At 49.3% G+C, this 20879-nt stretch overlaps 1 protein-coding gene across 1 annotated transcript in view; it reads right to left on the reverse strand.

The window, feature by feature from the left end:
* The window catches only part of LOC144948025 (uncharacterized), a 71974-nt gene that overhangs the window by 33531 nt on the left and 17564 nt on the right, over nucleotides 1-20879 (reverse strand). Inside the window, exons 6-7 of the mRNA XM_078877456.1 lie at nucleotides 4430-4547; nucleotides 406-593 (exon numbers count right to left, since the gene is read on the reverse strand). Of these exons, the coding sequence (XP_078733582.1) occupies nucleotides 406-593; nucleotides 4430-4547 (306 nt within the window). The remainder of the gene's footprint in view (nucleotides 1-405; nucleotides 594-4429; nucleotides 4548-20879) is intronic.

Consider the following 20879-nt stretch of genomic DNA (forward strand, 5'->3'; position numbering starts at 1 on the left):
CAGAACCAGACGGAAGCTGGTGAACAGAGAGGATCAACGTGGACTTCCACAATAAACACCTAATTCGAGACCCAAACATCGCACTTTCTGGCTTTGACATTGCTCGAAGACACGTGTATTATTGACTACATCAGGACATCAACAGTCCGACATACACATATCCTTTATAAATGGAGAGCGAATGACAAGCCAGAATGTGATTGAAGTCATGCAACCAAAACTATGGACCATATAGGAAACCACTGCAGTATGCACTCCTACAAGGGAGGAATAGCAAAACTACACAAACTTTCTCCTGAAGTGCTCTCAGGGCTGGTAGCACTTGACATTGGTATTAAGCTCCTGAACACATTTCTATACACAATAATAAACAGAATTGAGTGCGTGCACACTTGTGCTATATACCGGGCTTGACGTTGTCACTCAGAACAAAGACGTAGTCATCGCGGTCGCTGCGGCAGTGTTCGTGGTGGAAGCCGAGCGCGTGCATCAACTCGTGCAGCACGACGCCCTTGGTCACCTTCCCGGGCTCTAGAGACAGCGGCTGCTCCCCCCCCTGCTTCCCCAGCAGTGACCAGCTCTTACTAAGAGGCCTGAAACATGGAAAATCACATTACCTCGTTATTGATATGAGCAACATTGGCTTGAATGAGTCAACGTGTTTATTTAAAAGAGTCTGCGTGAAGAATCTACTCGTTGAAATAAGCTAATCCGAGTTATACGGGAAAATATGTAGCAATACAAGGGTTTCAGATGATGCAAAATATGCACCGCAATAAGTTCAAAATAGAGACATTTCCAGCCACTTTATAATCGATGAAACAACGATCTGTCTCACCAAGGAAACATATCATGAGATGTTTTTGGTCTATCGGCCAACGGGATTTTTGTACTAATGCTCCCAGCAGCATTTTCATGCACATTCTGGAATGGTTTTGGGTTCATCATCTCATCAACAGGGTGGGGCCTGTTAAACAAATGTTACCAAGTTTACTGATGTGATGATAAACATGAGTCCTCTACAAAACTGTGGTTCCCATTCAGTGAAGTATAAACATTTTACATGTCTTATTGTTTAACGGTGCATTGTGTACAAGGCTGTCGATGATGATATCAGACCATCTAGCAACATTTGTTCAGAATGCCACACTGCTGATGAGACTCAGGATGTTGCATCTGCCTGCCTAAACTCTTGCTGCTCTAAAATATTTGTCTAGAAGCTCATAGGCTGATGGATTAAAGTGTAATTTTACTTTATTTAAAGTGGTACTTTAGACCATGATCTATTGCTATAATACAAATGAAAACATTTAATATATCCCATGCATAAGATGTTTAATGCACGATCAAGTCCACTATTACGTTTTACCTGCCATATTCTGGGAACGTTTTATAAATGATGTATTGATATTTTCATTACATAACTGAAATTTACATTAATTCCTATCAGGCCACATGGTGTATAGTGCGGTCTCCAACTTGTATTCACCCTATCCCTCTGGCCTCTCTATATGCCATAAAAAAGGGTCATTGCCCAAAAGTCACCCATTATATAGTTTTCAATTAAGGCAGTGTTATTCATGAATGTGTTCTTGTGCGCCACTACCAATACAGGATCACTAAATAATATAAATTTCCACCCAACCTTACATAGTATAAGTTGAACATTTTAGTTTATACTTTTGACCATGTCAAATATATTTCACCTTGTAAGTATAAAAAACTCCACCACCATAACAAGTAGCAGAACAAGAACAATGACTTGGACATGACTGCCTCGAATCTCGTGTATTCATGATGATATTCTTAGGTTTTTTCGGTAAAGTCACGTAGGTAAAAAATTTTAATTAATAAAAGTAAAATAAAAATAAATAAAAATCACGACGTTTCAGAGGCAACACAAGCCTCCGTCTTCAGGTGGAACCGTCACAGCCACGACAGCTGTATCAAGTAAATCAGAGATTACAAAAAATACCACCCCGTATATATAATGGTTGAGGGGGGAAGGGCCAGGAACGGCACACTTTTTATTAATATGGTAAGGTGAGGCTTAAGACTAAGAATAGACTGCATAACAAAAGACTGAGCTTTTGTTATGGAGAGGTGCGGTTTGTAACTAACGCCTAGCCTACATAACAAAAGTGTGAAAAAAGAAAGCAAGTAAAACTAAAACTGGTAAAACAAACTGGCTGTCTATCAGTAACCTGTAGTAGTTGTCTGTCAAATAAGATGGTCCAATAAGTGTAGTTAAATCCTTTTTGCATGGTTAATCACATCTTTCCAATGATTACTCAGTTTGTAACCCTCATCACGGTTGAAATTATGTCTGTGTTTGTATATCTGTATGGCTTCGCGTACAAACCTTTGATGGCAGCCAGGAGGCCTGCAGAGCACCCCGGTCTCGGAAAAGACAATTTCATGAGAGCCCACAGAGTTGTAGCAATGATCGGCAACGGCCGAAGAATCAGTTCTGCCGTGTTTCAGATCTGACTTGTGCTCGCGTACACGATCAGAAACATGACGTCTCGTTTCTCCAATGCAGCAATCACCACAACTGCAACCCATTCTGTAGACTCCAGGATACCGCAAGTCAGGAACAACATCCTCCACAGATGGAATCAGATCACGGATTATATGCACTGTACTGAATTGGACTTGGATCCTATGTTTGTTTAGAATTTTGGAGATCTTCCTGGTCACGCCTGCTATGTTTGGCAACGTGACAGTTTTGGTCGGAGTGGCATTTCTGACCAACACCACCTGGCCGGTGAGTTAAGACATGTACATCGGGCCCTCAGGATGAACGGATGCTCTGACCGCACCATACGCCAGGCTGTTTCTCCCACCATACAGAGGCAGCCACATGAAACTCCGACCAAAACTGTCACGTTGCCATACATAGCAGGCGTGACCAGGAAGATCTCCAAAATTCTAAACAAACATAGGCTCCAAGTCCGATTCAGTACAGTGCATAAAATCCGTGATCTGATTCCATCTGTGGAGGATGTCGTTCCTGACTTGCGGTATCCTGGAGTCTACAGACTGGATTGCAGTTGTGGTGATTGCTGCATTGGAGAAACGAGACGTCATGTTTCTGATCGTGTCCGCGAGCACAAGTCAGATCTGAAACACGGCAGAACTGATTCTTCGGCCGTTGCCGATCATTGCTACAACTCTGTGGGCTCTCATGAAATTGTTTTTTCCGAGACCGGGGTGCTCTGCAGGCCTCCTGGCTGCCATCAAAGGTTTGTACGCGAAGCCATACAGATATTCAAACACAGACATAATTTCAACCGTGATGAGGGTTACAAACTGAGTAATCATTGGAAAGATGTGATTAACCATGCAAAAAGGATTTAACTACACTTATTTGGACCATCTTATTTGACAGACAACTATTACAGGTTACTGATAGACAGCCAGTTTGTTTTACCAGTTTTAGTTTTACTTGCTTTCTTTTTTCACACTTTTGTTATGTAGGCTAGGCGTTAGTTACAAACCGCACCTCTCCATAACAAAAGCTCAGTCTTTTGTTATGCAGTTTATTCTTAGTCTTAAGCCTCACCTTACCATATTAATAAAAAGTGTGACGTTCCTGGCCCTTCCCCCCTCAACCATTATATATACGGGGTGGTATTTTTTGTAATCTCTCATTTACTTGATACAGCTGTCGTGGCTGTGACGGCTCCACCTGAAGACGGAGGCTTGTGTTGCCTCCGAAACGTCGTGATTTTTATTTTGTTTTATTTTACTTTTATTAATTTAAATTTTTTACCTACGTGACTTTACCGAAAAAACCTAAGAATATGAATCCTTGCAGTCACGAAAGCTTCAAATCTAGTATTCATGCTGAGTTAATTACAGACCAGAGGCAAGCTGGGTCTTCAGCTAGGCCAGAACTGAACGAACTGGGCAGGGTGTCGTCTATCCTGCTTTGACCCTGGTGCCCCTGGCTCCTAACACCCTTCAGATAAAAGCCTCCCTCAAGTGACTGACGCGACTCCGCGACCAACCCAAGCAGGGATCTCAGTGAAGTCGCAGGGTGGCGATTAGGATGCGGTCGTTGAACACAAACTCTGACAAAAACGTAATTTTCGTGCTGCTCAACCTGGGATACTTTGAGCACAAGTAGATATGTTTCTAAGTTTTCACATGTTATTAAAAATACACCTACCCAGTGAGGTGAGAGATCTATCCCAGCATGTGCTGCTTACTGCAACGGGTAGGGCTAGGTCTTCGGTCAGCTCAGCTTAGCAGAGCCGTGTGATATCAACCCGGGAGCACGGTCATCGTGAATCCAAGCCAACAAGGCTGTTGGCTGTCTCCGCATACCGAACATGGCTGAGAGTGTAGAGGAGAATGGATGTGATTTCCTATCTATCCTATACTTGTGGTATTGTTTTAAATGTTGAATGTGAGCAACTCTCACCCATCCAGTGCTTGGATGTGAATGAAGTCCTTCTCCATGCTGTACATTTTGAAATGGACACAGGTTTTGTTCCCAAACTCCTGCACTGCCCGAGTGATGGTCTCCACATCACAGTCATCTGCCAGAAAGCACAATACTTAATAATTTACATGTGTTTACATGTTTGACCTTTCCAGTGCATGCAGTTGTATGTATGTTGAAGTTCTTTTGCGTCGTATGTAGCCAACAGGTTTTTAGCCTCTGTGTTACAGTGTGACAAAAACTTAAAAAGTCCATAACCACTCACTATAAAACCTACATCACCACGCACAAGTAGAAATTAACATGCAGTTTGTGGTTTGTGAATACAACTACAATTCAAATGACATTAAAACTACAAATGCAAACATGATATATGCTTGAAAAAGCATCAGTATTCACTACAAAATGTAAAGAAACAGAGGTTTAAGGAAATATTTTTTTAAAAACAGCACAAATGCTGGTTACAATGCAGGTCCTGGAACACCTCTGCCGATTCTTTAACTCAGCACTGGCACAGAGGGCATGTTGATGTCTATTCCTCAATGACATGTGTTGTATGTGTTGGAGTTATAAATCTTTGATGAAAATAATAAAAATTAATAATTTTCCGAAAAATGCGCAAATCGCATTAATTATGTTAATGTGTGTATTAATATGCATAAATTATGATGATGCGTGTAATTATATGCATAAATTATGATAATCGCTGATATAATTGTAGTAATTTATGCGGATGCTTTTGATGATGTTAATGTGTGCAGTTGTGATAATTAGGCTCAGCTTCGTTTATCCAGAGTTGTCAATCAGGATAACACGATTATCATCGATTAAACGTTTACCGATTATCCTAGTGTGTGTTATGATATTTAAGGTCACCAGTTCAGATCTCATCAGGATACAGCTCTTATGAATAAGACAGTTTTGCATGGACTTGGAAAGAAGCACTCGAACAGTTGGTGTTGAGCAATTTTAATTCTAAACAAGCACATGACACTCTCTTATGCGAAAGCAGGTATACGTCAATAAATTCATGTAACTCGATTATGCAATTAACGAAAATGAATGACTAAAAATACTTCTTCATTGGCGAAATTATGCAGTTAACGAAAATGAATGACTAAAACATTTCTTATTCATGTAACTCGACGGCAGCAACTGCTTTGCACGATCAGTTGATATTGAACGCACCACCTCGAAATGGCAACCCTTTTTGAAACGCAAAGATAATTTTTTTTTTAAGTCTTATTCGTGTGCGTGCTGTGTGTGCGTTGTCCCCTCGTAATATTAATTGTGTCGTTAGCTTGTGTGGTGTAGGAGGATACAAACAGCGGCCAGAAGTTTTCTCTGGGTTGGGCGTGGCCGCCGCGAGCCTCTCTTGCGTGTCTCTGCTTGTGACGTCCGAGTCGTGCTGCTCTTGCGCTCTCTCTCTTTCTACTGCTAGATGACGAGTTGGCACGACGCTCGGTGACGCCCGGTGACGTCCGAGTCGTGTTGCTCTTGCGCTCTCTCTCTCTCCACTGCTGGATGACGAGTTGGCACGATGCTCGGTGACGCCCGGTGACGTCCGAGTCGTGCTGCTCTTGCGCTCTCTCTCCCTCTACTGCTAGATGACGAGTTGGCACGACGCTCGGTGACGCCCGGTGACGTCCGAGTCGTGCTGCTCTTGCGCTCTCTCTCTCTCTCCACTGCTGGATGACGAGTTGGCACGACGCTCGGTGACGCCCGGTGACGTCCGAGTCGTGCTGCTGATATTTAAGGTCACCAGTTCAGATCTCATCAGGATACAGCTCTTATGAATAAGACAGTTTTGCATGGACTTGGAAAGAAGCACTCGAACAGTTGGTGTTGAGCAATTTTAATTCTAAACAAGCACATGACACTCTCTTATGCGAAAGCAGGTATACGTCAATAAATTCATGTAACTCGATTATGCAATTAACGAAAATGAATGACTAAAAATACTTCTTCATTGGCGAAATTATGCAGTTAACGAAAATGAATGACTAAAACATTTCTTATTCATGTAACTCGACGGCAGCAACTGCTTTGCACGATCAGTTGATATTGAACGCACCACCTCGAAATGGCAACCCTTTTTGAAACGCAAAGATAATTTTTTTTTTAAGTCTTATTCGTGTGCGTGCTGTGTGTGCGTTGTCCCCTCGTAATATTAATTGTGTCGTTAGCTTGTGTGGTGTAGGAGGATACAAACAGCGGCCAGAAGTTTTCTCTGGGTTGGGCGTGGCCGCCGCGAGCCTCTCTTGCGTGTCTCTGCTTGTGACGTCCGAGTCGTGCTGCTCTTGCGCTCTCTCTCTTTCTACTGCTAGATGACGAGTTGGCACGACGCTCGGTGACGCCCGGTGACGTCCGAGTCGTGTTGCTCTTGCGCTCTCTCTCTCTCCACTGCTGGATGACGAGTTGGCACGATGCTCGGTGACGCCCGGTGACGTCCGAGTCGTGCTGCTCTTGCGCTCTCTCTCCCTCTACTGCTAGATGACGAGTTGGCACGACGCTCGGTGACGCCCAGTGACGTCCGAGTCGTGCTGCTCTTGCGCTCTCTCTCTCTCTCCACTGCTGGATGACGAGTTGGCACGACGCTCGGTGACGCCCGGTGACGTCCGAGTCGTGCTGCTGATATTTAAGGTCACCAGTTCAGATCTCATCAGGATACAGCTCTTATGAATAAGACAGTTTTGCATGGACTTGGAAAGAAGCACTCGAACAGTTGGTGTTGAGCAATTTTAATTCTAAACAAGCACATGACACTCTCTTATGCGAAAGCAGGTATACGTCAATAAATTCATGTAACTCGATTATGCAATTAACGAAAATGAATGACTAAAAATACTTCTTCATTGGCGAAATTATGCAGTTAACGAAAATGAATGACTAAAACATTTCTTATTCATGTAACTCGACGGCAGCAACTGCTTTGCACGATCAGTTGATATTGAACGCACCACCTCGAAATGGCAACCCTTTTTGAAACGCAAAGATAATTTTTTTTTTAAGTCTTATTCGTGTGCGTGCTGTGTGTGCGTTGTCCCCTCGTAATATTAATTGTGTCGTTAGCTTGTGTGGTGTAGGAGGATACAAACAGCGGCCAGAAGTTTTCTCTGGGTTGGGCGTGGCCGCCGCGAGCCTCTCTTGCGTGTCTCTGCTTGTGACGTCCGAGTCGTGCTGCTCTTGCGCTCTCTCTCTTTCTACTGCTAGATGACGAGTTGGCACGACGCTCGGTGACGCCCGGTGACGTCCGAGTCGTGTTGCTCTTGCGCTCTCTCTCTCTCCACTGCTGGATGACGAGTTGGCACGATGCTCGGTGACGCCCGGTGACGTCCGAGTCGTGCTGCTCTTGCGCTCTCTCTCCCTCTACTGCTAGATGACGAGTTGGCACGACGCTCGGTGACGCCCGGTGACGTCCGAGTCGTGCTGCTCTTGCGCTCTCTCTCTCTCTCCACTGCTGGATGACGAGTTGGCACGACGCTCGGTGACGCCCGGTGACGTCCGAGTCGTGCTGCTGATATTTAAGGTCACCAGTTCAGATCTCATCAGGATACAGCTCTTATGAATAAGACAGTTTTGCATGGACTTGGAAAGAAGCACTCGAACAGTTGGTGTTGAGCAATTTTAATTCTAAACAAGCACATGACACTCTCTTATGCGAAAGCAGGTATACGTCAATAAATTCATGTAACTCGATTATGCAATTAACGAAAATGAATGACTAAAAATACTTCTTCATTGGCGAAATTATGCAGTTAACGAAAATGAATGACTAAAACATTTCTTATTCATGTAACTCGACGGCAGCAACTGCTTTGCACGATCAGTTGATATTGAACGCACCACCTCGAAATGGCAACCCTTTTTGAAACGCAAAGATAATTTTTTTTAAGTCTTATTCGTGTGCGTGCTGTGTGTGCGTTGTCCCCTCGTAATATTAATTGTGTCGTTAGCTTGTGTGGTGTAGGAGGATACAAACAGCGGCCAGAAGTTTTCTCTGGGTTGGGCGTGGCCGCCGCGAGCCTCTCTTGCGTGTCTCTGCTTGTGACGTCCGAGTCGTGCTGCTCTTGCGCTCTCTCTCTTTCTACTGCTAGATGACGAGTTGGCACGACGCTCGGTGACGCCCGGTGACGTCCGAGTCGTGTTGCTCTTGCGCTCTCTCTCTCTCCACTGCTGGATGACGAGTTGGCACGACGCTCGGTGACGCCCGGTGACGTCCGAGTCGTGCTGCTCTTGCGCTCTCTCTCCCTCTACTGCTAGATGACGAGTTGGCACGACGCTCGGTGACGCCCGGTGACGTCCGAGTCGTGCTGCTCTTGCGCTCTCTCTCTCTCTCCACTGCTGGATGACGAGTTGGCACGACGCTCGGTGACGCCCGGTGACGTCCGAGTCGTGCTGCTCTTGCGCTCTTTCTCTCTCCACTGCTGGATGACGAGTTGGCACGACGCTCGGTGACGCCCGGTGACGTCTTGTCTGTTTACACTGGTCTTTGGTAGGTGTGCCCTCAAACACACGGCGCATTCGATGGTGCTGTCCTCTTCCTCACAGCCGTTTGACCAGGCTTTCTCCACTGCTTCGCGCTCTCTGCTTTGCACGCTTGGTCGACGCTTGGCGATCTCCGCCCTTTTATAGGTTGATTGCTTGTCGTCACTCGTCACTCTCTCTGCTCCGTGCTTCCCTTGTTCGTGCAGCTGCCAGCTTCACTCGCACTTAACTTCGTTCTGCGAGAAGCGACACCGGCTATCGGCATCGGTGTTTCGTGTCCTCACGACGCTCCGCCAGCCGGAGCACGGCTGAAACCCAGCCCCGACCCAGGTTGAACTCAGACTTCTGCGACTCGAACGACTCCTCCTCGTTCCATCACTTCTCGAGGCACAACCGCCCCACTTCTCTTGCGAGCCCCGTCGCAACACCGCGTCGCAAGCCGAGTTGCGAGACTGAGCGCGACTCGGACAGACTGCTCTCAGGCTGTCACTTTAACGATGTCTCGTCGTTCCATCTCTCCTCGAGGCACGACGCGCCTCCGTTCTCTTGCGAGCCCCGTCGCAACACCGCGTCGCAAGCCGAGTTGCGAGACTGAGCACGACTCAACCCAGACTGTCACTTTCGCGGTGTGCGCCCGTGCCTAACTCAAAACGTGACTCCCCTCTCTTCGCGTCTCTTGCGAGAGAAAACAAACAAGACAGAGCGAGAAGAAGCAGACACCCCCCCCCCCCCCCCCACTTGTGACCTTTTGCTCCCTCCTTGCCCGTCAGACCCCGCTGGAAGACAAAGGTGGCTGAGGAGATGTTTGTAATACATTTATGTGGTCCTGTGTGTTACATTTATTCTTGAATTATATTTTATGAGTTCCTTCGGTCTTAGTATCGTGGTAATCATTCGTCTATGTTTAATGAATATTCGTAATGATTCTCGTCACATTATTATTTTGGCTTCGCCAAGTTTAGTTCTCCAGAGATTGGTGTTTATTCTGAGTTATATTTTAATGTCCTGAGGTTAAGCGTAATTATGTTTCCACTTAAGCTTTCTGGAATTCGTACTCTTTAGTTTTTTTTTTTTGGAAGGTCGTGTAGGTAGGAAACATATAATAATAAAAAAAATATTATTGTTTGTTGGTTAATTATCTTTGTTAAGTTTCTACTTTTCGGTAAGGAAAACGTTAAGAAAACGCAAAGTTTCAACCGTTATTTATTCTGCACCTTATCTGTACATCTCCAGATGTCTTGGGAGGCTAGTCCATACATCTTTTGTCCATCTGGATGTCCATGACCTCTTTGTGACCGAACTCTCAACATTTTAACCGCCCTCCATGTTTCATGGATTCCTGGTGTTCTTGTGAGGAGAAGTGAGTTGTTTTCATTAATTAATTTTAAAAAAGGTATATATATAGATAAAAAAAAAAAAAAAATTTTTTTTTTGAATTGTTCTTAATAAAAAAAAGGGTATAGACACAACAATCCGCCCGTTTGAAAATTATCAGGGGTCGATTTGGCCACTGGCGAATTTTCAAACCAAGTAAATGCCCTTTTTTTGTGTTATGAATCTATAAGCCGCCCTCACTCTCGGCGGTTATTTCTTACGACGCGCGCATATGTATCACAATCGTAACATGGTTACATTTGAAATAAGCAAAAGAAATAAAACACAACGTTAAACATCGGTACTAATCCATAACGCATTCCTTCCAAAGCGCGCGCATATGTATCACAATCTTAACAAGGTTACATTTGAAATAAGCAAGGAAAATACAACAAAACGTTTAACATCAACACCACAAGTTACATTGATTCTCATACATCATAACTCCGACGAATGTTCATTTTTGTTTTTGCTTAGCATGGTTACATTTGAATTAAGCAAAGAAGATAACAACACGTTAAACATCGATATCATCAGTTACATGGTTCTCATACATCATAACTCCGGCGGATATAAATTTTTTTGTTTTTGTTAAATCCTGGGAAACGCTAGGTAGCGGTTTCGAACGCATTTTTGCGTTATTTTCCTCCTGTTACATCCTTGCAATCTTTTTACCAAGTTCCGAGTGTCTGGTTTACCACTTATCACTTTGATCATTCGATCACGGTTTTCCGGTTCATTTTTGTAATTTCCCCTCTCACTCTCTCGCGTCGTGGGAGTGTGTGGTGTAAAATTGTGCTGCACATAATCAGAATTCGCGCACACAACCAACTTCTGTACTCCGTCATCAATGGCATTCGCTCCCTCTGCGATTACATGCACATTTGCCGAGTCAGTGTGTCGATTTAATTCTGTCCCTCGTAATGTTGCCCTCTTTGTTTTTACGAGTGTGTTGGATTTCAACACCATTCCCGATACGTCATGGACATTCGTCTCCATTTTAGCACTCCGATCCACATAAATTTTGGTTTCCCTTGGATATTTTCCATTCAAAGGCTCACGCCTGCGCTCCTCAGGGCGTGTCCCTGCTGTCTGTTTTTGTACTGTCCGATCACGCTTCAATGCAACCCTGTCCTTGTATTCGATCCGCGCGTCATTTACGGGAGCACTGTCCACGTTTTTGCCCGCCCTGTCACTTGCAGCCTGCCTGTATTTCCCATTGAGCTCCGGGTTTAACACCTCGGGGGGTGGGGCGCGTGTTGGCCGCTCGCTCGCGCTCACTGTGGGTAGTTCATCATGTATTTGGACCGCATTCTGTGTTATTCCTCTATTCCCTCCTGGTATAGCCGGTGGAGGAATTGGTCGGAATTGGATCGATTGTGTTTGACCTCCCATCCTGCGATTCCTCTGAATGTTCGTATCCATACCTCCGCGGTCTGTGTAACACCTTCCCGCTAGGTGGTTATCTTGCCATCTCTGTGCGTAATTTGAACCTTGCGTGTGTCGTGGGATGGGGTGTTGATATGGTTCTGCTCTGAACCTCTCCCTCCTGCGATTCTCGTACATTTTTGGCCCAGTGTTTCTCCCATTTGGGTGCCAAATTTCTCCTGGATTGTTACTTTGCCAATTTTGTGGGTAATTTTGACCTTGCGTGTGTCGCGGCATGGGGTGTTGATATGGTTCTGTTCTGAACCTCCCCCTCCTGCGATTCCTCTGAATGTTCGGCTTTGTGCCGCTCTCATTCTCGTGCCAACCTCTCTCTGGGTTATTTTGCCATGTGTGCGTGCGTGTTTGCTCCGTCCTGCATTGTGGGACTGCTCGGTGATTTTTATTCCTCTCTGAGAGGCTGGGTTCCTTATCCCTCTCCCTGTATTCTGGATCCGAATTATGATTCTTAGCTCTGTATAACCATGCCATGTACGCCTTGCTCTCTATGCGGCGTAAGGATGCGGTTTCTGGATTCAAAACCATTCTCACCCTTTCTGTAATCTCTGGGCTCAAGGATTCAAAAAACATAATTTTGAACATTTTATCTCCTTCGTGGTATTGATTCACATCGCCTGCGTAATACGCTCTTTTAAATTGTACGAGGTAGTCACGTGGATCTTGGTCCATGCCCTGGGTCATCGATTTTACAGCATAAAACCCTTCAGTGAGTGTCGAATATTCTCCAAACTTCCGAATCACTGCCAGGCTCAGTTGTTTAAAATCATTTCTAACCTTGTGTGGTAGTGACTTTACCCATGGAATAGAATCTTTATGTAAGCTTCGTTTCAACAAACTCGCTTTTTCATCCCGTCTCATCAGCCCTCTAATCATTGCCTCCTCTTCCACTGTCGCGATATGTGTATGTATATCCATGGACTTATTGTGGGGGTCAAAATCGGGAATTCTGACTAGAGCCTTGTCCATCAACTTAAGGGTTTTACTGGTGAATAGGTATTCCGAAAGTTGATTGAAGACAGCGTCATCATCAAACAAGTTATCATCAGGCAATCTGTCACTTTGGTCTGTGCTGTGTCGCTTGTGTTTAAGTGGCGTGCATTTTTTGTGTGCGCGCCCAGTGCTGTGTCGCTCGTGTTGCCATTTCCCTTCAGTTTTTGCCTCTGCCCTTAGTGTACCATGTCCTGGCGATTTTACTTTAACTTTTGTGCGATCAGTTCCTGGACTCTGTCCACGTACCCAAGAGTGTGATTTAATGTTACTTCCATATTTATTCTGTGAATCAACGTCTGTGAGTTTCGCTGGTGTCGCGAGCCCTGATTTCTCCTCCCTTACGATGGTGTGAGGACATTTTTCCTCGTTTATTAGAGACGATTTCTCTCCCGTTTCCTTTCCAAATTTTTCCTCATTCCACAATCCCTGTCTGTATGCCTGTGTGAGAAGGCATGAGTCCTGTCCTGCCTTCTCTGCAGTTTTTGCATCGTGTTCGCCTTTGTTACATTTTATCCAGTCACTTAGTTTCCCTCGAGGTGTGTTCGTGTTATCGATACAGCTCCCTTCCCATATGTCTCTCTGACTGTACTGCTTTATAACAGATTGGTCGGTACGTTTTAATACGAGCTCGCAGTATCCCGTAACCCATTCAAAAATATTCTTAATCCTAGCATCTTAGGTATGGCAAGAATTACTTTGACATTTCCTTTTAGAGTGCATATAAAACAATTATCTCACAGAGGGTAGTCAGTTTGGCTCGAGCTATTGTTATTTTCCGATTCAGAGTGCGTATCTCTAACACAATTGATCACAGGATGCAATCGGTTTGATGCGATATTTTCTTAATTCCACTGTCTCTGTTTCAACCTGCTATTCTGGGTTTTAACCTTAGAGGGCGTTTTTTTTTTTGTTTTACGCCCGTTTTCAATCACCATGCAATGTTCGGTCACGATATTCTGGTTAACAGTAGTGATTCATTCCATCATCCATGCAAAACACTGTCTGTGAGAGATCCCGGGCGAGCCACCCATTATGTTGTATGTGTCGGAGTTATGAAATTTTGATGAAAATAATAAAAATTAATAATTTTCCGAAAAATGCGCAAATCGCATTAATTATGTTAATGTGTGTGTAATGTAGTAACTCGGCGGGAGACGACTTCACGGGTAGCACACTCTTTTATTTAAACCAACGGTATTACACGAGTGATCAACACCCACTTAGCTACACGGGCGACTAACGCCACTTAGCTACCCGGGCGACTAACGCCCACTTAGCTACTCGGCGACTAACGCCACTTAGCTACCCGGGCGACTAACGCCCACTTACTACTCGACTATCTACTCGGGCGACTAACGCCCACTTAGCTACTCGGCGACTAACGCCCACTTAGCTACTCGGGCGACTAACGCCACTTAGCTACCCGGGCGACTAACGCCCACTTACTACTTGACTATCTACTCGGGCGACTAACGCCCACTTAGCTACTCGGCGACTAACGCCACTTAGCTTCTCGGAACACACCCAGCTGGGGTGTCCGTCTCGACCCTGGGTCCCACAGTCCCGACCCACATGGGCGTCGGACCTCGGGTCCCACGGTCTCGCCTTCGAGCCACACGGGCCCTACCCCTTCCACTCCGTCCGTAATCTCTTAACTGGCTAACTGCCCCGAGTGCTCTTGCGCGTAACCCTTTATACCCCTCCTGCGGACGTCGCTGCGAGCACCTCCCCTTCGACCAATCACCGGGCGCTGGCTACGATCCTCTTTTCCCCATCTCGTGTCAGCGCGCCTCAACACCCACGCCGCGCCGCCCGTCATCTGTCACTCCCGGCGCGCGCGTCCATACCACGCCCCCAACGCGTGCCCAACCCCGCACCCCGTGCCGCCGCGTGATCCATCACTGTCACAGCCGGCGCACGTCAACACCACCACTACATCACCCCCTACCACATAGCTCGCAGCCGACCCGGCTGCTAAAAAAATATACAAACCCCCCTTCCCCCTGTGTGCCCCGTAACACAACAAGAACAACAAGAACAACAACTAGCGTAACAACATAACACAACGCGAACACTACCATCCGCAATCATCAACCAATGCCACCACGACAACAGAACAATATATACAATCAGGCGAGAGACAACAATAAATGTGTATGCGGAAAAAAAATGTGTTTCCTTGGCTCGTGTAGCGTCCCCTTCCTTCCGAGCGTCCCTTGAACGGGACATTACCCCGGGAGAGGGGGAACACGGCGGCGAGCTCAGGGTTGAAAAAGAGGGAACACCAAAAATTTTTTTTTTTTTTTTTCACAAAAAGTGTCGTGTCCTAGCCCGAGTCCTCCTAGCCGGTCCGTCGTACGGCACCCGACGTGGTTGACCGCCCGATGGTTCCGGCAGTTCAGGAAGGCACGGGCCAGGCATCGGGGGTCCCCGCGTGCAGCGGGGTTCCGGCTCCCGACGGTCAGCAGCCGTCAAGCCCGAGTCACCTGGGGGTGGGTTCGGTAAGGACACGTGAGGATCAGCCTGCAACACATCCCCCCCCGAGTCGACGGTCACGTCACACGCCCGGTCGCTAGGGCACAAAGCGGGGTCACGCGGTGCCGCGTAGGGTTTCAGTCGGGAGGCGTGCACGTACCAACGGCGTTTTTCCCATTTAATCAGTACACTCTGGGGTCGTGCAACCCGCACAATTTCCACCGGTCCCCTCCATGGCCTCAACAATTTGGGGGACGTAGCCAACGGTGCATGTGGACAATGCAGCCAGGCCTTATCGCCTGGTTTCCAATCGTGCGTATGCACCCTCCGTGCATGCAATCTCTCGTTCGCGATCTGCCGAGACCGCGAATTCAATCTCGCAGCCTCTCGCGCTTCAGCCAATCTGGCGATATTAAACTTGATGTGGTCTGCCAATTTAGATTTTGCACGTGGCTGGGAAATCCCCAGCTGGACGTCCATGGCCGGATCGGCCTCCCGCCCATACATAAGAAAAAATGGGGAAAACCCCGTTGCCGCATGAGGGGCCATTCTATAGGCCGCGAGTACCCCCGGTACCTGTAAGTCCCAATCCACCTGATCGTCGCAGACCTGTTGGCACAGCATAGACGTAATCGTCCTGTTCAGACGTTCAACCATTCCGTCAGTCTGCGGGTGGTACGGGGAGGTACGCACCTTCTTTGCACCCAACAGGTCGCACACCTCGCGCAACAAACTGCTCTCAAAATTTTTCCCTTGATCCGTCAGCAAGCGTTCGGGGGCGCCCTTGTCCATGACATAACCTTGGACAAAGGCGTCCGCCACCGCCGCAGCCGACTGGTTGGCGAGTGGCCATGCCATGGGCCAGCGTGTGAAATACTCTACGCCAACCAGCAGGAACTTATTTCCCCTGGGTGTAGCGGGAAAGGGCCCCAAGATGTCTAACGCAACCAATTCGTTTATGCGCGAAACCTGAATGGATTGCAGTGGCGGATTAGCCACAACCGGTGGCGGTTTCCTCTGGTTGCACCCTACACAACCCTTAAGAATGTTCGCCACGTCGTTGCCCATCCCCGGCCAATAATAGTCTCGCTGAACTAGGGCGAGCGTTTTGTGAAAACCCAGATGCATGAGTCGTTCATGGGCAGCCAGGACGACCCTACCCCGCATGGCAAAAGGCACAACGAGCACGTGACGCCGGGACATGTTGTCCCACTTCATCAAGAGGCCCTGCCTGCACACCCAGGAACCCAGCCGTGTTTCCCCCCCTTCGTACGCGTCAACCTTCCGACGTAGCGTGAGTAGGGAGCTGTCGGCCATTTGAAGACGGCCCCACTCGATGAGAGGTAACGCTAACAGCGAGTCCTTCCCCGTGGGAGCGTCGACTCCCGTAGCGTGAGTGGCGGCTAGCACAACTTCCCCGGAAACGGCGACCGGAGGTTTACACCGCGCCGATCCCAGCAGGCATGCGCATTCATTGCGCGGTGGCAACCGCGACAAGGCATCCGCATTCGAGTGGCGCAAACCCTTGCGGTAAATCGTCGTGAATTGGTAGTCCTGGAGGACCTCCAGCCATCGGGACAATTGGCCGGACGGCTGCGCCACCCGCATCGCGTATTGGAGAGCCGCATGGTCCGTACGAACCGTAAAATGACGCCCGTAAAGATACGGCCTGAATTGCTGTATGAAAAATACAATTGCCAGCAATTCACGCCGTGTCACGCAGTAGCGTTGTTCCGCAGGGGACAGGACCCTGCTACCGTAGGCGACCACCCGTTCGACTCCCCCGACCACCTGTGAGAGCACTCCCCCGATACCCGTGTCACTGGCATCCGTATCGAGCAAAAACGGCAGCGTAAAATCGGGGTAACACAGGGGGGGAGCCTGCACCAAGGCGTCACGAAGGGAGCAGAAGGCAGCCTCCTCCTCGGGCCCCCAGTGAAAGCGCACCCCTTTAGCCGTCAAAGCGTGTAGGGGCCTGGCTATGGTGGCAAACTGTTTAACAAAACGTCGGTAATAGGAAGCGAATCCTATGAAGCTGCGGACTTCAGTGACCGAGGTTGGCGTTGGCCACGAGCTGACGCATTTCGTCTTAGCAGGGTCTGTCGATATCCCTGTCCGACTAACTATATGGCCCAAGTACCTGACCGATTCCCGAAGCAGGAAACATTTAGCCGGTTTAAATTTAAGCTTGGCGGAACGCATCCTGAGGAACACCCCTCTCAACCGCTGGAGGTGTTCCTCAAAAGTCCGGCTGAAAACGATGATATCATCGAGATAGATCAAGCAGGTGTCCCATTGGAGACCTGACAAAACCAATTCCATGAGCCTCTGGAACGTGGCGGGAGCGGAATGTAAGCCCATGGGCAAACGATTGAATTCAAATAGGCCACCCGGTGTCCGGAAAGCGGTTTTAGGTTTCGATTCGTCATCGAGGGGCAATTGCCAAAAACCCGAAAGCAAATCTAGCGTCGAAAAAAACTGTGCTCCCGCCAAGGCATCCAGCGACTCATCCATTCTGGGGAGCGGATAAGCATCGGCCATCGAGATTTTGTTTAGGCGGCGGAAATCGACACAGAAGCGCAAGGATCCGTCCTGTTTTTTAACAAGGACGATGGGAGCCCCCCACGGACTGGAGGAGGGCGAAATGATATCTGCCGCCAACATGTCATTAACCGCCGATTGCACATGCTCCTTTTCGGCCGGGCTGAGCCGAAAGGGATTCTGTCGAACGGGGGCCGCGTCCCCCGTAGCTATGTGGTGGCGCAAAAGGTCTGTGCAGCCAATATCATACTTGTGTCTGCTGAACACGTCAGCGAACTCAAGCAGCAAGCCCCGCAACGCTCCCAACTGCACACTGGACAAGTTACCAGACCCCGCACACAACGAGTCCAACCACTCAGTCCCCTCCTCGCTTTGAGGATGCGTATCGGTACCCGAATCTGCGTGAGCAACGAGCTGTTCCACTTCGGGAAGCGGCGCGGCGTGAGCCAGCACCGTTCCCTGCGTAATGACGGCCGGCCGCGACGCCGTATTGAGGACCATAACGAACGGCTCAGTGTCCCCCCTCACCATGGTCTGAGCTACCGCCAAACCGAGGCCCCCTTGTGCCCTATTAGACGGCCCCAACAGAACTCCCTGTGCCCCCGCTTCCACCTTGAGGGGTTTCCTCAACCGAAGGGGTACCAACATTTGCGATCCCGGGGGCACCCGTATGGTCCGAGTCGCCAACGCCTGCACCGTCGCACAAACCGTGCGTATCTTAGTAGGACTCGTCAAAAACGCAACCCGCCGACCCGATGGAAGCTCGATGCAGGCCTGATCTATAAGAATTTTGATGGGCATTTTAGACAGAAAGTCCGTGCCTAGCAAACAAGGAACGGCCAGCGATGATGATACAAAAATAGGACCCGCCAATTTGATATCGCCAATAGAAATAGACGCCCGAATCTGGCCGATAATCCCCAAGGAACCCCCGTTCGCCGCGTAAAATGGCACGTCTACAGGCAGAAGGGGTCGACATTGGACGGGAAGAATGTTATAAATAAGGTCCGAAATGATAGTGGCCGACGCACCCGTATCCACAAGCACCCGGACCTCAACCCCGTCAATAAACCCCGTCACCACGGACGACCCGGCCGACGCAGCCACCATCCTATGGGCCAATTCGGACCATTGAACTGCATTCGGGCCGTGTACGAACCCTTCTCGCCGGACCGAACCCCTGGCGCCCATACACGGGTCCCCCACCCCCAAGCGGCGACCCGAACGTGCCCCGTGCACGGACCGAGTGTGTGAGGTGCCGCGACTTGCCGGGTTTAGCTGGGACGGCTTGTGGCCCTGGTCCTCGTCCGGACGTGGTCCCGCGGCGCGCTGACGCCGAGCCCGGCACCCGGACGCGACGTGACCCCGAAGCCCGCAGTTGTAGCAGACGATGAGGGACGTCGTAGGTTTCGGTTGCTCCAGCTTGCGGGATGAGCGTGTGGGCGAACGACCTCCCGTTCTCCAGTCCCCCGGTCTCGATACGGTGAAAGCCTCCTCCCGAGCCGCAGCAGGCTGAGGCTCGGTGACCGTGGGGGCCGTTGCCTCGTTCCCCGCCGATGCACAGATGACCGTCGACTTTCGCTTGAGGACTTCGTAGGCGTGAATGCTCGTGGCGATCCCCAGGGAACAAATGTCCATCTCATCCGCCACATTAATGGGGACTCCCAAATTGTGAGCCAACGCCAGCAGCTGCTCCGTCACCATGGCGTCCTTCCCCTCCTTGTCCATGCGGGGAAAAGCGGCATCCGCCAACGCGAGCAGCGCCGTACGATAGGCGAGCGTCGTTTCTCCAACCGCCTTTCGCCGATCGTAGAACTGGTGGCGACAGGTGGAGGGCGGCCCGAACACCTTCGCCATCAGGTGTAGTGCGGCCTGGAGCGTTGAGCGGGACGACCTCGCAGCAGATGTGAAGGCTGCAAGCGCGTCGTCGTCGAGCATCGCCGGCAGCGCACGCAGGGCAGTGGTGTCGGACCACCCCGACATTTCCTGATGTGCGAGGAATCTTCGTTGGAAGGCTCCCCAGTCGCCCCCATCCGCCTTGAACGCCGACAGCGCGGGCAATCTTTGCTGGAGGACCCGATCGTCGTCGGTGTCGGAGAGATTTTCCCGCGCCCCGCTGTGGTTGTAGAAAATGTCGGCTCCGGTTGCAGGCGCAAAATGGAGAGCTCCGGCGCGCGCTGATGACGTGGGCTGCGCTGAGTGGGGGTCTCCGACCACGTGGTGTCCATGTTTCCCGCCAAACGATGGCAGACCCTCATAAACGGCGCCAACTTCAAAACTTTTGGCGCGAAGCGCCTTTTGGCGGGATCCCGCCAGCCTCGCTCCTTCCTCCAACCCCGCAGCCGTTTTCTCGCCCGCCGGAACGGAGATCTCCGCCAAGATTGCAGCGGCGGCGAGCAGCAACTCCGCCAACCGGGAGTGCGCGTCCTGCAGGCTGGTGTCGGAGGCGAGCGGAGCGTCGGCCATCTCTGCAAAGGTCTGCATCGGCGGCAACTCCTCGTCCTCTCCTCCCGAGGTTGGTGTCCCCGGTACGCCGTCGTCTTCCCGACCTCGCTCGTGGGTACGGGTAGTCTTCCTAGTGTCCATTCTTCTTGAAGACAGGTTTACTTCTGACGCCAGTTGTAATGTAGTAACTCGGCGGGAGACGACTTCACGGGTAGCACACTCTTTTATTTAAACCAACGGTATTACACGAGTGATCAACACCCACTTAGCTACACGGGCGACTAACGCCACTTAGCTACCCGGGCGACTAACGCCCACTTAGCTACTCGGCGACTAACGCCACTTAGCTACCCGGGCGACTAACGCCCACTTACTACTCGACTATCTACTCGGGCGACTAACGCCCACTTAGCTACTCGGCGACTAACGCCCACTTAGCTACTCGGGCGACTAACGCCACTTAGCTACCCGGGCGACTAACGCCCACTTACTACTTGACTATCTACTCGGGCGACTAACGCCCACTTAGCTACTCGGCGACTAACGCCACTTAGCTTCTCGGAACACACCCAGCTGGGGTGTCCGTCTCGACCCTGGGTCCCACAGTCCCGACCCACATGGGCGTCGGACCTCGGGTCCCACGGTCTCGCCTTCGAGCCACACGGGCCCT

The sequence above is a fragment of the Lampetra fluviatilis genome, chromosome 3, assembly GCF_964198595.1.
Source record: "Lampetra fluviatilis chromosome 3, kcLamFluv1.1, whole genome shotgun sequence".
NCBI classification, from domain to species: Eukaryota; Metazoa; Chordata; class Hyperoartia; order Petromyzontiformes; family Petromyzontidae; genus Lampetra; species Lampetra fluviatilis.